The 15,813-nt window shown below is 44.0% G+C and overlaps 1 protein-coding gene across 6 annotated transcripts in view; it reads left to right on the top strand.

The window, feature by feature from the left end:
• TTLL7 (tubulin tyrosine ligase like 7) overlaps window positions 1-15,813 on the top strand; it is a 181,195-nt gene that overhangs the window by 33,642 nt on the left and 131,740 nt on the right. For all 6 annotated transcript variants that reach the window (XM_044301436.1, XM_044301437.1, XM_044301441.1 and 3 more), the window contains exons 2-6: window positions 1,288-1,443; window positions 1,558-1,689; window positions 2,810-2,931; window positions 9,225-9,292; window positions 12,623-12,781. In XM_044301436.1, coding sequence (XP_044157371.1) covers window positions 1,419-1,443; window positions 1,558-1,689; window positions 2,810-2,931; window positions 9,225-9,292; window positions 12,623-12,781 — 506 coding nt within the window. In that variant the 5' untranslated portion in view covers window positions 1,288-1,418. The remainder of the gene's footprint in view (window positions 1-1,287; window positions 1,444-1,557; window positions 1,690-2,809; window positions 2,932-9,224; window positions 9,293-12,622; window positions 12,782-15,813) is intronic.

Below are 15,813 nucleotides of genomic sequence, written 5' to 3' on the forward strand. Positions count from 1 at the left end.
AGGCAGAAAAGAAAAACAATACTTTGCAGGGTCACTTGACAGTCCACAGCAGGCTTTAGGGCGCCTGACTCCCAACAGGCGGCTCTCATCCTTGCAGCATGGCGGAACTCCTCAGCTCCCAAACACAGAACTTCCACAGCTCCACTATCACCTGGAGGATCATTCCACACCCAGCTGAGCTGCTGGCTGGGTTTTTAAATCCCAGCCCAAAACCTGGCCTGGAACGTGGGGAACAGCCATCCACCCTGCTCTTTGGCTGCTCCCAATAAGAACCGGCTGCTTTTCAGCCACACTAAGTAAAAACAGTGTCAGCGAGCACTAGCTGCCGCTGACACACAAAATGACTGGTTCCTATCTCACCGAGGCCAGGAACCTCGGTGACACGTACCTTCGTCAATGACGGACCCTTGCGCCTTCCTACAGTAGCCATTTTAAATGATTCCTTGAGAAACCCCTTTAAAGGAGTTGGGAAAGAATTGGGGCGGGGGGGAGGGGGGGGGGACCGAACCTGTAAAGGAAAGATTACATATCTGCTTCTCAGCACCGGCTCCTCGCTCCTTCTCCTGCAGGCCTGCGATGCTCCACTGGGCTCTCTTACATCATGACAAATTTCAAGATAGATAGATAGGAGATAGATAGACAGGAGATGGATGGATGGATGGATAGATAGATAGACAGGAGATGGATAGATAGATAGGAGATAGATAGATAGAGAGATAGATAGAGAGATAGATAGGAGATAGATAGATAGGAGATAGATAGATAGGAGATAGATAGGAGATAGATAGGAGATAGATAGGAGATAGATAGGAGATAGATAGGAGATAGATTAATAGATAGAAAATAGATGATAGAAAAAAAGTTTTCACTGACTCTACAGGATGCGCGATGCTGTGAAAAGCGCACAAATGCATGAGAGACGAATAAACAGCAAACAAGAATGGGATTTTAATATGACAGAGCGCCGGGAGGAGCGCCATGCTTTACTTTAGGTTCATCATTTCGGGACGGATGATCACTCACTGGGTTTATGGCTTTCCTGTTTATGCCTGGTTTTTTAAGGCGGCGATTTTGGCAAAACAAATCAACTTTCAAGCTCCAATTCCTGTAGTGTGAAAACGCATGGAGATGCAAAATGATGGAGAGAGAGAGAGAGAGACACACAGATAGATAGGTATGAGATTCATTAATAGATAGGAAATAGATAGATAGACAGATCTACACTTCAGGCTTTGTGTGGTCATTCTTATTTTTATGCAGTAATATGGATTACTTGTTTTCTTGCAGGGTTTGCACACTTTCACCGGCCGTGTGATTTCATAGCACAGATTGTAACCTTCCAGAAATGATATGACGACCGGTTCTCGTGAGCTGGGTACGGAAGTCCAGTGTGTTCTCCTGACCCTACATTGGCCACCATGCCATCCTTGCCTAATGAGTCTGGTATGACATCTGTGTTTTCACATCTGTGTTTTCATCCCATTGTCATAATTTATTTCAGTCTTCTTGTAAATTTTGAAGCTTTTTGTGATGTTATCTGTTCTTCTTGTTCGGAAGATGCGTCCTCCAGCTTGTCCCTGGGCACAGCTTTAGCTTATCAGTCCAATGGCTCTAACAGGAGAAAGATCCGAAAAAAGAGGAAAAGTGGCATCATCACGGCCAACGTTGCTGGAACCAAGTATGAGATCGGTAGGTGTTGGTGCAGTGAGGACATCTCAAACAATGACGTTTTATAGAAAAGGTTTTGTATGCTCAGCCTGATCACAGGTATACAGTGCAGGGACCCCACCGATCACTAGAATGGGGACTCTGATTTTCCTCCTCACTACATGACCACATTGAGGAGGACTTTGAATGGAGTGGTGGTCAAGCATGCCTGATGCTGCTCCATTTAATTGGGGAAATGTATCATAGACCTGCATTTTACCCCGGTCTATTATATCCCTTGCTCAACTAGAAGATGTGCACGCCTCGTCATAAATTAGGCTTGTCCTCCGGCAGTCCGGACAGAGCTGCCGAAGATCTCCGTCTTCTTTACACCAGAAATCATCTGAGTGGCCTCCATGTGATAACGTTGGCCGTGGATTTCCCCGTGAAACCATCCGTATGCTAGGGGGGCCAGAGCTGGACCTCTGGCTATCGGGCGATCGCCATGGTGGTATCGTAAAGGGGTTGTCTCATTGGCGGCTGGATTTAATGCCAAAATTGTGTCATGAAGGGTTGGACAATGATAATTTTAGAGAATTTTCTACATGATAGCCACAGTCAGGAGATCCAAGGAATGTTTATGGCTGCCAGGATCTCAGAGTGGGTAAGCAGAGCACCATCTTTGTTTTGAAGTGACCAATGAAAATTATTGATTCTGTCGAGGCATTTGGCATATAACCATGACAGATATTTTTTATTTTTTTAGTGCATTGTACTCCTTCAAGTATGGCCACCAACGTCCTAAAACCAAGTGGAGGTGGTCGTAGAAAGTATTCCTGGCAACATGTCCATCCAGGACTGGATCTAGAGTAGTCCAGTTAAAGGGGTCACAGTCTGTTCATTTTGTATCCTGTCGTACTTTCTTTTCTATCCGTGCATGTGCCGTGTTATGAAGGCTGAATGATTTCCATCAATGTGGTCTATGACGATGGGGAGTAATTATAGTCTTATGGTGTTAGTGGTAGTCTATACAGGAAATGGGTGGCTGCTCTGACCTGCTGTGGGTTGTAGTTCCACAATATATTACATAGGATAAACATGGTAAGCTTCCGTAGTGGGTAACTTACTCTGTGGTATTAACATTCTTTGTGATTTAATCCAGTCCGTACAGTAATCGAGGAGATGCACTTTGTGAAGGGCCGGGATGATGATGAAACTGCTAACCTTATCTGGAGCGACTGTGCCGTACAACATGAGAAAATTGCTGAGCTCAGGAACTATCAGGTAAGAAGTGCCTTGTAAGTAATATAATCTACAGTATATATTATATATTTATATTGTAACATGGTGGCTGATAAAGTACTGGAGGGAGTTTAAGTGTATATCTCACCCAGAAGGCTGAGATGGGTGACGTAAATGATTCCAGGAAAGCTGGGTGGTTGCAGCAAAGTGTAGTTTGCTGAGGCACATTTCTTTAAAGGGTTTTATGGACCTGGATTTTTATAGGTTGACATTTAGGTGTTGGTAGTGGGACATGTCATTCCTTCCCAACTCCAGTAGAAAACACTTTCTCCTAGCCTGAGGCAAACCCAGGGGCTCATTACCGTGGGAATAAATACAGGGCTGAAATGCTAATTTAAGGGCAGAAGCCTGGAACCTGCATGACCAGTTGGCTGTGTAAAGCCTAATCTCCCATGTTAGGCTGGTTTCACACGGGCGTTGCGGATTGGGGCCGGATGCGTTCAGGGTGCGTTCAGTGAAACTCGCACTATTTTGCAAGCAATTTCAGTCCGTTTTGTCTGCGATTGCGTTTAGTTGTTCAGTTTTTATTGCGCGGGTGCAATGCGTTTTGATGCGTTTTTCACGCGCGTGATAAAAAACGGAATGTTTACAAACATCATCTCTTAGCAACCATCAGTGAAAAACGCATCGCACCCGCACTTGCTTGCGGATGCAATGCGTTATTCACGCAGCCCCATTCACTTCTATGGAGCCAGGGCTGCGTGAAAAACGTAGAATATAGAACATGCTGCGATTTTCACGCAACGCAGAACTGATGCGTGAAAAACAATGCTCATGTGCACAGACCCATTGAAATGAATGGGTCAGGATTCAGTGTGGGTGCAATGCGTTCACGTCACGCATCGCACCCGCGCAGAAATCACGCTCGTGTGAAAGGGACCTTATGCTGAGAGCAGAAGTGAGAAAAGCACACTATTTAGTTAGCGCCCCGAGGGGCAAGGACTTTTGTTTGGTTGTTTATGTTCTGTTTTGGTGCAGTAGTCTCACTGTATAACTTGGACATCTTGGAAATCTGTCATTGCCGACATCTGTCCACACACGGGGCCCAACAAAATATATATATTTATACACACGCTTAGTGGCCATATTATGGGGTCAACTTTTCCAGTACTGAGTGGAAAGCATTACTTCTAGTGGAGAAAATACGGTATTCTTACAGCATGGCGGACTGTATGGCAGCTCACCAAGTCTGTACTTCCATATAGGATCCTTGCATGCAGCCCTGCACTGGGCATTATAGTGATTGTCCTAAAAACCTCTACGACATAGTACGTGACACTAGAACAATTTCCTAATGCTTTATTTCTATGCAGACCTATATGTCTCCATGGTAACAGACAGCAAACAAAGTCTTTGCAGTCAGATTCTGCACTCATATTCCCTTCTCTCTGTCATCTGCTTCTGGTATCTACCAAATGTATGTATTTATTTTACGCGCTACTATATTCTGCAGCGCTTTATTTACAGACATTAGCATCCAACTGTTCCCAATGGGGCTCACCATCTAAGTTCCCTATCAGTCTGTCTTTGGAGTGTGGGAGGAAACTGGAGAACCCGGAGGAAACCCACGCAAACACGGGGAGATGGTGTCCTTGGTCAGATCCGAACGTTAACACGAAATAGGGGACAAAGGGAAGAAAGTGTGAGACTGCAAGACTGCAGGATTACACTCCACATAATTTGTTTGCTTCTTGTTACCATGGAGACACATTGACCTGCCTAGGGGCTGTGGAAACGTCTTAATCAGGACATTTTTAACCCCTTCACGCAATATCACGTACATGTACGTGGGGGAATGTGGTGCCTCACCGCATCCCCACGTGCATGTACGTGATCGGCTTTCACTGTCAGCGCAGGGACCGAAGCGCTGAAGATTCAGTGAAGCCGGCGTGCTGGGGTTGCTAGGCAACCAGAGAAGCCGGAAGGAGATGTATTAGACCCCTGACCCGCCCACGATCGCTGTGATTGGTCCAATACTGCAGAGGGACCAATCGCAGCGCATCGGGGCAGGTAAGGGGGGTTAGGGAGGGACTGTGTGCCTCTCCTTCTCTGATCGTCCCCATTCCTGTCAGGGAAGCGATCAGAGAAGGAGAGAGTGACATTCTGCTGTACCTGACATATGTATACTAGTCATGGAGCACTGCTACTTAGCGCTCCATGACTAGTATACTCCTCATCGCATTTAACTGTCACCATGTCTGCAGACATGGTGACAGCGCTGAGTGCCAGCTGTTACACACAGCCAGGCACTCAGGCTCAATGCCGAGGGGGGTCCTGTGACCCCCGTATCGGCGATCGGGTAGTTAGGCACCCCCCCCTATGGGCGATCGCTTTATGTAGTTTCTGATCCCTGCGGTCCCTGACCGCAGGGATCAGAAACCTAAAAATTGCCCCAAACCGATTTTTTTTAACCCCCCCTGCACCCCTGAATTCATTTATGCGGCGGGGTGCAGGGGGGCGGTATGTGGGCGGTATGTGGGCGGTGCGGGGCGGTGCGGGGCGGTGCAGCAGTTGCGGGAGGCGGGCGGTGCGGCAGGCGGGATCGCGATCCCCCGCCCGCCTCCCGTTATAATCATCGTTGGCGTCTAGTGGGTTATACCAGGGTGCCAGCACATTGCTGGCACCCTGGTATAAACGGCTGACATCGGTGATGCGATGTCAGCCGTTTAACCCTTTCCATACCGCGGTCCGCGGTATGGAAAAGGTTAACAGCTCAGGGAGCTCCCTCCCTCTCCCATCGGAGGGCTGCTGTACCTTTGCAGCCCCCGATGGAGAGGGAGAGAGCCCCCAGACAGCCCCCCCAGAGCCCCGTCCTTACCCTTCCCCGTCTGCGCAGTTCTGAACATAACTGAGCAGACGGGGAAGGTTCCCATGGCAACAGGACGCCTCTCAGGCATCCTGCTGTCCATGGTGCTGAACAGATCTATGCTGAAAGCATAGATCTGTTCAGTGTAAGTAAAATATAGCACAGTGTAATATATATTGTACTGTACTGTATTATACAGACATCAGACCCACTGGATCTTCAAGAACCAAGTGGGTCTGGGTCAAAAAAAAAAGTGAAAAAAGGAAAAATAAAGTTAAAATCAAAAAACACATTTATCACTGATTAAACATGAGAAAAATAAAATTCCCTACACATGTTTGGTATCGCCGCGTCCGTAACGACCTGATCTATAAAACGGTCATGTTACTTTTCCCGAACGGTGAACGCCATAAAAATAAAAAATAAAAAACTATGATGAAATTGAAATTTTGCCCACCTTACTTCCCCAAAAAAGATAACAAAAGTGATCAAAAAAGTCGCATGTACTCCAAAATTGTAACAATCAAACAGTCATCTCATCCCGCAAAAAATGAGACCCTACTTAAGATAATCGCCCAAAAACTTAAAAAACTATGGCTCTTAGACTATGGAAACACTAAAACATCATTTTTTTTGTTTCAAAAATGAAATCATTGTGTAAAACTTATATAAATAAAAAAAAGTATACATATTAGGTATTGCCGCGTCCGTATCGACCGGCTCTATAAAAATATCACATGACCTAACCCCTCAGGTGACCACCGTAAAAAAATAAAAATAAAAACGGAGTAGAAAAAGCAATTTTTTGTCATCTTACGTCACAAAAAGTGTAATAGCAAGCGATCAAAAAGTCATATGCACCCCAAAATAGTGCCAATAAGACAGCCATCTCATCCCGCAAAAAATGAGACCCTACTTAAGATAATCGCCCAAAAACTGAAAAAACTATGGCTCTTAGACTATGGAAACACTAAAACATCATTTTTTTTGTTTCAAAAATGAAATCATTGTGTAAAACTTATATAAATAAAAAAAAGTATACATATTAGGTATTGCCGCGTCCGTATCGACCGGCTCTATAAAAATATCACATGACCTAACCCCTCAGATGACCACCGTAAAAAAATAAAAATAAAAACGGAGTAGAAAAAGCAATTTTTTGTCATCTTACGTCACAAAAAGTGTAATAGCAAGCGATCAAAAAGTCATATGCACCCCAAAATAGTGCCAATCAAACTGTCATCTCATCCAGCAAAAAATGAGACCCTACTTAAGATAATCGCCCCAAAACTGTAAAAACTATGGCTCTTAGACTATGGAGAAACTAAAAAAAAATTTGTTTTAAAAATGAAATCATTGTGTAAAACCTACATAAATAAAAAAAAATGTATACATTTTAGGTATCGCCGTGTCCGTGACAACCTGCTCTATAAAATTACCACATGATCTAACCTGTCAGATGAATGTTGTAAATAACAATAAAAAAAAACGATGCCAAAACAGCTATTTCTTGTTACCTTGCCGCACAAAAAGTGTAATATAGAGCAACCAAAAATCATATGTACCCTAAACTAGTACCAACAAAACTGCCACCTTATCCCGTAGTTTCCAAAATGGGGTCACTTTTTTGGAGTTTCTACTCTAGGGGTGCATCAGGGGGGCTTCAAATGGGACATAGTGTCAAAAAAACTGTCCAGCAAAATCTGGCTTCCAAAAACCATACGGCGCACCTTTCACTCTACGCCCCGCTGTGTGGCCGTACAGTAGTTTACGGCCACATATGGGGCGTTTCTGTAAACAGCAGAGTCAGGGCAATAAAGATACAGTCTTGTTTGGCTGTTAACCCTTGCTTTGTTAGTGGAAAACATGGGTTAAAATGGAAAATTAGGCAAAAAAATGAAATTCTCAAATTTTATCCCCATTTGCCAATAACTCTTGTGCAACACCTGAAGGGTTAACGAAGTTTGTAAAATCAGTTTTGAATACCTTGAGGGGTGTAGTTTCTTAGATGGGGTCACTTTTATGGAGTTTCTACTCTAGGGGTGCATCAGGGGGCTTCAAATGGGACATGGTGTCAAAAAAACTGTCCAGCAAAATCTGCCTTCCAAAAACCATACGGCGCACCTTTCACTCTACGCCCCGCTGTGTGGCAGTACAGTAGTTTACGGCCACATATGGGGTGTTTCTGTAAACGGCAGAGTCAGGGCAATAAAGATACAGTCTTGTTTGGCTGTTAACCCTTGCTTTGTTAGTGGAAAACATGGGTTAAAATGGAAAATTAGGCAAAAAAATGAAATTCTCAAATTTTATCCCCATTTGCCAATAACTCTTGTGCAACACCTGAAGGGTTAACGAAGTTTGTAAAATCAGTTTTGAATACCTTGAGGGGTGTAGTTTCTTAGATGGGGTCACTTTTATGGAGTTTCTACTCTAGGGGTGCATCAGGGGGCTTCAAATGGGACATGGTGTCAAAAAAACTGTCCAGCAAAATCTGCCTTCCAAAAACCATACGGCGCACCTTTCACTCTACGCCCCGCTGTGTGGCCGTACAGTAGTTTACGGCCACATATGGGGCGTTTCTGTAAACAGCAGAGTCAGGGCGATAAAGATACAGTCTTGTTTGGCTGTTAACCCTTGCTTTGTTAGTGGAAAAAATGGGTTAAAATGGAAAATTAGGCAAAAAAATGAAATTCTCAAATTTCATCCCCATTTGCCAATAACTCTTGTGCAACACCTGAAGGGTTAACGAAGTTTGTAAAATCATTTTGGAATACCTTGAGGGGTGTAGTTTATAGAATAGGGTCATTTTTGGGTGGTTTCTATTATGTAAGCCTCGCAAAGTGACTTCAGACCTGTAGTGGTCCCTAAAAATTGGATTTCTGAAAAATTTCAAGATTTGCTTCTAAACTTCTAAGCCTTGTAACATCCCCAAAAAATAAAATATCATTCCCAAAATAATTGAAACATGAAGTACACATATGGGGAATGTAAAGTCATCACAATTTTTGGGGGTATTACTATGTATTACAGAAGTAAAGAAACTGAAACTTTGAAATTTGTAAATTTTTCCAAATTTGGGGTAAATTTGGTATTTTTTTATGCAAAAAAAATTAATTTTGGGACTTAATTTTTCCAGTGTCATGAAGTACAATATGTGACGAAAAAACAATCTCAGAACGGCCTCGATAAGTCAAAGCGTTTTAAAGTTATCAGCACTTAAAGTGACACTGGTCAGATTTGCAAAAAATGACCTGGTCCTTAAGGCGAAATAAGGCTGTGTCTTGAAGGGGTTAATTAAGACGTTTTGCACAGCTGCTCCATTTTTATTCCAGCTTCACTGGGACAATAAAATAAATTTGGTTGCGAAGGTGGACATACCTTCCTGATTATCCTGATAATTCCCCGTGTTGATTTGCAGCCAGTGTCTTACATGTTGCTCAAGACGTTCTGCTTATGCTTCTTGTTCCAGAGAATCAACCATTTCCCTGGGATGGGAGAGATCTGTCGGAAGGACTGCCTTTCAAGGAACATGACCAAGTGAGTGGCACTGTCTGATCTAGCAGATATCACATAGTGACAGGTTTGATACAAGCACTTTGAAAGAATTTAAAGACAACCTCAGAGCCGGTCTTTTTATTGCCCAAGTGCATTTAAAGAAAAAGTCAGCAACTTTACAAAAGGTTAAATATTTCCTATCATCGTGTCCACGGCTCCCATTCAGACCTCTGCATCTCCATGGTAACAGACTACATACGAACCCTGTGTAGTCTGACCTTGCAGGCCCTTCCATCTGTCCTGTACTTTCTGTTACCTCCTCTATAATATCCATGTGCCCTAATAGGGCAAGTCAAGATTGACATTTAGGATATCTAAATCATGAAATAACATGTTTCAAGGTAAAGTAATTAAAGGAACCAATTGCTGGGGATTTTGGTACCCCCGCTGATTTAGAAGGTAAAATATTGCACCTTCATGGTCGCCTCTTCTCAGAATCAGTAAGGGGTCACAGCAACCCCCATTAATTTGACACTAATGACTGAATCTGATTGAATTGTGAACAGTGTGAATCTTAAAGGGGTTATGCCATGATTGAGTGAAAAATAAAATTCAGACATATAGTACATGACAATCTCTTAACAAAGCTAGAACCAGCCCGGTACCTCACATGGATCCAGGGATCTCCCCATTCATTGCTCTAATTTTCTGCTATAGTTATATCAAGTTGACAGCTCAGGGGCGTGATCTTTCTAAGGGGGCTTCTCCTTTCAATTGCACCTTTCTCTCTATCACAACTCAGGGGGCATGACCTTTCTGCTGTAGCTCTGCCTATCACAGCTCAGGGAGTGCATCCTTTCTGCTGTAGCTCTCCCTATGACAGCTCAGGGAGTGCATCCTTTCTGCTGTAGCTCTCCCTATGACAGCTCAGGGAGTGCATTCTTTCTGCTGTAGCTCTGCCTATCACAGCTCAGGGAGTGCATCCTTTCTGCTGTAGCTCTGCCTATCACAGCTCAGGGAGTGCATCCTTTCTGCTGTAGCTCTGCCTATCACAGCTCAGGAAGTGCATTCTTTCTGCTGTAGCTCTCTCCCTATCACAGCTCTGGGGGCACGTCCTTTCTGCTGCAAGCTTTCTCCCTGTAACTGTCACGGCTTCTAACAATACAGGGAGTGCAGAATTATTAGGCAAGTTGTATTTTTGAGGATTAATTTTATTATTGAACAACAACCATGTTCTCAATGAACCCAAAAAACTCATTAATATCAAAGCTGAATATTTTTGAAAGTAGTTTTTAGTTTGTTTTTAGTTTTAGCTATTTTAGGGGGATATCTGTGTGTGCAGGTGACTATTACTGTGCATAATTATTAGGCAACTTAACAAAAAACAAATATATACCCATTTCAATTATTTATTTTTACCAGTGAAACCAATATAACATCTCAACATTCACAAATATACATTTCTGACATTCAAAAACAAAACAAAAACAAATCGGTGACCAATATAGCCACCTTTCTTTGCAAGGACACTCAGAAGCCGCCATCCATGGAGTCTGTCAGTGTTTTGATCTGTTCTCCATCAACATTGCGTGCAGCAGCAACCACAGCCTCCCAGACACTGTTCAGAGAGGTGTACTGTTTTCCCTCCTTGTAAATCTTACATTTGATGATGGACCACAGGTTCTCAATGGGGTTCAGATCAGGTGAACAAGGAGGCCATGTCATTAGATTTTCTTCTTTTATACCCTTTCTTGCCAGCCACGCTGTGGAGTACTTGGACGCGTGTGATGGAGCATTGTCCTGCATGAAAATCATGTTTTTCTTGAAGGATGCAGACTTCTTCCTGTACCACTGCTTGAAGAAGGTGTCTTCCAGAAACTGGCAGTAGGACTGGGAGTTGAGCTTGACTCCATCCTCAACCCGAAAAGGCCCCACAAGCTCATCTTTGATGATACCAGCCCAAACCAGTACTCCACCTCCACCTTGCTGGCGTCTGAGTTGGACTGGAGCTCTCTGCCCTTTACCAATCCAGCCATCTGGCCCATCAAGACTCACTCTCATTTCATCAGTCCATAAAACCTTAGAAAAATCAGTCTTGAGATATTTCTTGGCCCAGTCTTGACGTTTCAGCTTGTGTGTCTTGTTCAGTGGTGGTCGTCTTTCAGCCTTTCTTACCTTGGCCATGTCTCTGAGTATTGCACACCTTGTGCTTTTGGGCACTCCAGTGATGTTGCAGCTCTGAAATATGGCCAAACTGGTGGCAAGTGGCATCTTGGCAGCTGCACGCTTGACTTTTCTCAGTTCATGGGCAGTTATTTTGCGCCTTGGTTTTTCCACACGCTTCTTGCGACCCTGTTGACTATTTTGAATGAAACGCTTGATTGTTCGATGATCACGCTTCAGAAGCTTTGCAATTTTAAGAGTGCTGCATCCCTCTGCAAGATATCTCACTATTTTTGACTTTTCTGAGCCTGTCAAGTCCTTCTTTTGACCCATTTTGCCAAAGGAAAGGAAGTTGCCTAATAATTATGCACACCTGATATAGGGTGTTGATGTCATTAGACCACACCCCTTCTCATTACAGAGATGCACATCACCTAATATGCTTAATTGGTAGTAGGCTTTCTAGCCTATACAGCTTGGAGTAAGACAACATGCAGAAAGAGGATGATGTGGTCAAAATACTCATTTGCCTAATAATTCTGCACTCCCTGTAGATATGGCTGGAGGCAGTTGAAGGATGGAACTGAGCATGTGTGACCACCTCAGCAGATCCATATGTACATTATTATAAAGATTAAACTACAGGGGGCGCCATTTTAGTGAAGTAAATAGACTATCTCACAACTGGAGCATTTTTATAACAGAAGGTTATAAAAGAATCTAGTTTTTCATGCTGGATTACATTATAACGATTAATAGCACAATCCCTTTAAGAAAACAAGTACAGAGACCTGTCAGGTCACCTCTCGGTCATTGCTAGACTTTCTTAAAGGGGTTGTCTGGGCTTTTTCTATCGATGACCTATCCTCAGGATAGGTCATCAGTATCAGATCGGCGGGGGTCCGACACCGGGCACCCCCGCCCGTCAGCTGTTTGAGGAGACGGCGAGCGCAGTCATCAATATTAAAAGCTCGGACAACCACTTTAAGTCACTTTACCTTTAAGAATCTCGTAGCTGTTAATGCTGGACAGTTTTGACACCTGGGCTGCATATATATAATATTTCCAAAAATTGTGTCTCCTCTTTCTTATATTTCTATGTGCACACAGCAGTTTTATAAGGTCCCCTGGTCCCCATATAGTACGGTAGTATTTACGTGCTGAATGGCTCAGCCATTACACTGCTCCAATCTGTATTATATTTTCCAGAATGATCAAGTGTCAACCTCATGAATACAGCTTTATTCCCCGCACCTGGATATTCCCCGCAGAATACACTCAGTACCAAAATTACGTAAAAGAATTAAAGAAGAAAAAGAAGCAGAAAACCTTTATTATCAAGCCGGCCAATGGAGCGATGGGTCACGGGTAATCCATGTTCATCCCTCACGCTTACTTCATATACACTCATGCACCATATGGTCAGCATCTAGTTTTCCTGACTTCCACATTCACTCCAGCTGAGCGTGCATGTGTTCTCTTTTAGGGCTCATGCACACGACCGTAGCCCTTTTTTGCGGTGCGCATATTGCGAATCCGCGAAACACGGATCCCGGCCGTGTGCATTCTACATTTTGCGGACCGGAACGTCCTGCCCTCTGTAGAACTGTCCTATCCTTGTCTGCAAAACGGACAAGAATAGGACAAGTTCTATTTTTTTTTTTTTGCAGGGCCGCGGAACGGACATGCGGATGCGGACAGCACTTGGTGTGCTGTCTACATCTTTTGCGGCCCCAATGAAGTGAAAGAGTCCGCATCTCGCCCACAAAAAAAAAAAAGCGTATCGGAGGCGGACAAAAAACACGGTCGTGTGCATGAGCCCTTAGGAGGGAGAAATAATCCACCTCCAGGCACCTTTTGGAGGCTGCTTATCTCCTTTGAGAACAAAGGATCGGACATGTTGAATTGGAGTTTATATCAATGACATACTTTTCCGTCCCACCAAAATCGGCAGCTTAAGCTGACTTTATTCTTAAGTGTATGAGCACCTTAAAGGGGGTTTCTAGGAGTAGAATATCTGATCTGTTTGAAGAAGCTGCGGCTTTGGTGAGCACTGTGGCCTCCTCACAGCATACTCAATGCAGCGCCATTCATTGTTTAGTTTTTCCGCGCGAGTGCAAAACATTGTAATGCGTTTTGCACTCGCGTGAGAAAAATCGCGCATGTTTGGTACCCAAACCCGAACTTCTTCACAGAAGTTCGGGTTTGGGATCGGTGTTCTGTAGATTGTATTATTTTCCTTTATAACATGGTTATAAGGGAAAATAATAGCATTCTGAATACAGAATGCATAGTACGATAGCGCTGGAGAGGTTAAAAAAATATATAATTTAACTCACCTTAGTCCACTTGATCGCGAAGCCGGCATCTCCTTCTGTCTTCATCTTTGCTGTGTGGAGGAACAGGACCTGTGGTGACGTCACTCCGGTCATCACATGGTCCATCACATGATCTTTTACCATGGTGATGGATCATGTGATGACCGGAGTGACGTCACCACAGGTCCTGTTGCTGCACACAGCTAAGATGAAGACAAAAGAGAAGCCGGGCTGCGCGATCAAGTGGATTATGGTGAGTTAAATTTTTATTTTATTTTTTTAACCCCTCCAGCGCTATTGTACTATGCATTCTGTATTCAGAATACTATTATTTTCCCTTATAACCATGTTATAAGGGAAAAAAATAATGATGGGTTCTCCATCCCGATCGTCTCCTAGCAACCGTGCGTGAAAATCGCACCGCATCCGCACTTGCTTGCGATTTTCACGCAACCCCATTAATTTCTATGGGGCCTGCGTTACGTGAAAAACGCACAAAATAGAGCATGCTGCGATTTTCACGCAACGCACAAGTGATGCGTGAAAATCACCGCTCATGTGCGCAGCCCCATAGAAATGAATGGGTCGATATTCAGTGCGGGTGCAATGCGTTCAACTCGCGCATCGCATCCGCGCGGAATTCTCGCCCGTGTGAATGGGGCCTTAGGGTACGTCCACACAGGACTGAATATCTGCAGCAGTTTTTGTTGCAGTATCTGTACCGTGATTGTGGTGGATTTGCTGCTGATTTCACGGTGTGTGGGAAAAGTTGTCAAATATGCTAATAAATTTGGTGCAAGTTCCATGAGCAATATAGGTTGTCATGGTCTCGTAGCAGGTGATGTGGAGTCTTAAAGCGCTAGCTAGACTGGGGTGTGGAGTTTAAGGCTGGGTTCGAACGGGCGTTGCGGGTGCGTTGCAGCAAAAGATGCGGGTGCGTTGCTGGAAAATTCATGATTTTTCAGCGCGATTGCAAAGAGTTTTAATGCGTTTTGCACATGCGTGAGAAAATCGGCATGTTTGGTACCCAGACCCGAATCCGGACTTCTTCACAGAAGTTCGGGTTTGGGTTCGGTGTTGTGTAGATTTTATTATTTCCCCTTATAACATGGTTATAAGGGAAAATAATAGCATTCTTAATACAGAATGCTAAGTAATTTAGGGATGGAGGGGTTAAAAAAAATTAAATTAAAAAATTGAACTCTCCTCATCCACTTGTTCGGCTCATCTTTTTTCTTCTTCTTTGAGGACCTGAGAGGAAAAGGACCATGTGATAAGCGCAGTGACGTCACCAAAGGTCCTTTTCCTCCCAGGTCCTCAAAGAAGAAGAAAGAAGACGAGCCGGGCTGCGCGAACAAGTGGATGAGGAGAGTTTAATTTTAAATTATTATTTTTTAACCCCTCCATCCCTAAATTACTTAGCATTCTGTATTAAGAATGCTATTATTTTCCCTTATAACCATGTTATAAGGGGAAATAATAAAATCTACACAACACCGAACCCAAACCCGAACTTCTGTGAAGAAGTCCGGATTCGGGTCTGGGTACCAAACATGCTGATTTTCTCACGCATGTGCAAAACGCATTAGATAGCTTTGCACTCGCGCGAAAAAATTACGCATTTTCCCGCAACGCACACGCAACGCCTGTGTGAACCCAGCCTAAAGGGGTTGTACGACCTCCAGGCAAAAATTTATTAACATCCTGATTGTGTTTAAAGACAGAAAGAACAGCTCACCTGCTCACCGGTGGTCAGTTCCAGCACTGATGGTTCTGTTCCTGCTGCTTCTCGTCCCATGTGCGCCATCCTGTCTTGCACTGCTGCAGCCATACACTGGCCTCAGTGGTGACGTGTCCCTGAGAGGCATGTGACGCAAGAGGCTCAGTGGTCATTTGCTGTTAGGACATCTGGAATTTGCTGCAGGAAGATCACCAAGTCTTGGCCCCAATAAAAGTCATGGGTTGGGGCCAATAGCTCTTATGTAGTAGTGTCGTCAGTCACTTAGCCAAGGGTCATCACCAGGAGAGCGGTCAGGACGTGACAGGCCAGTTGACAAGACGAAAGTTTAGTCAGGAATGTAG

The sequence above is a fragment of the Bufo gargarizans genome, chromosome 7 (genome assembly GCF_014858855.1).
Source record: "Bufo gargarizans isolate SCDJY-AF-19 chromosome 7, ASM1485885v1, whole genome shotgun sequence".
NCBI lineage: Eukaryota > Metazoa > Chordata > Amphibia > Anura > Bufonidae > Bufo > Bufo gargarizans.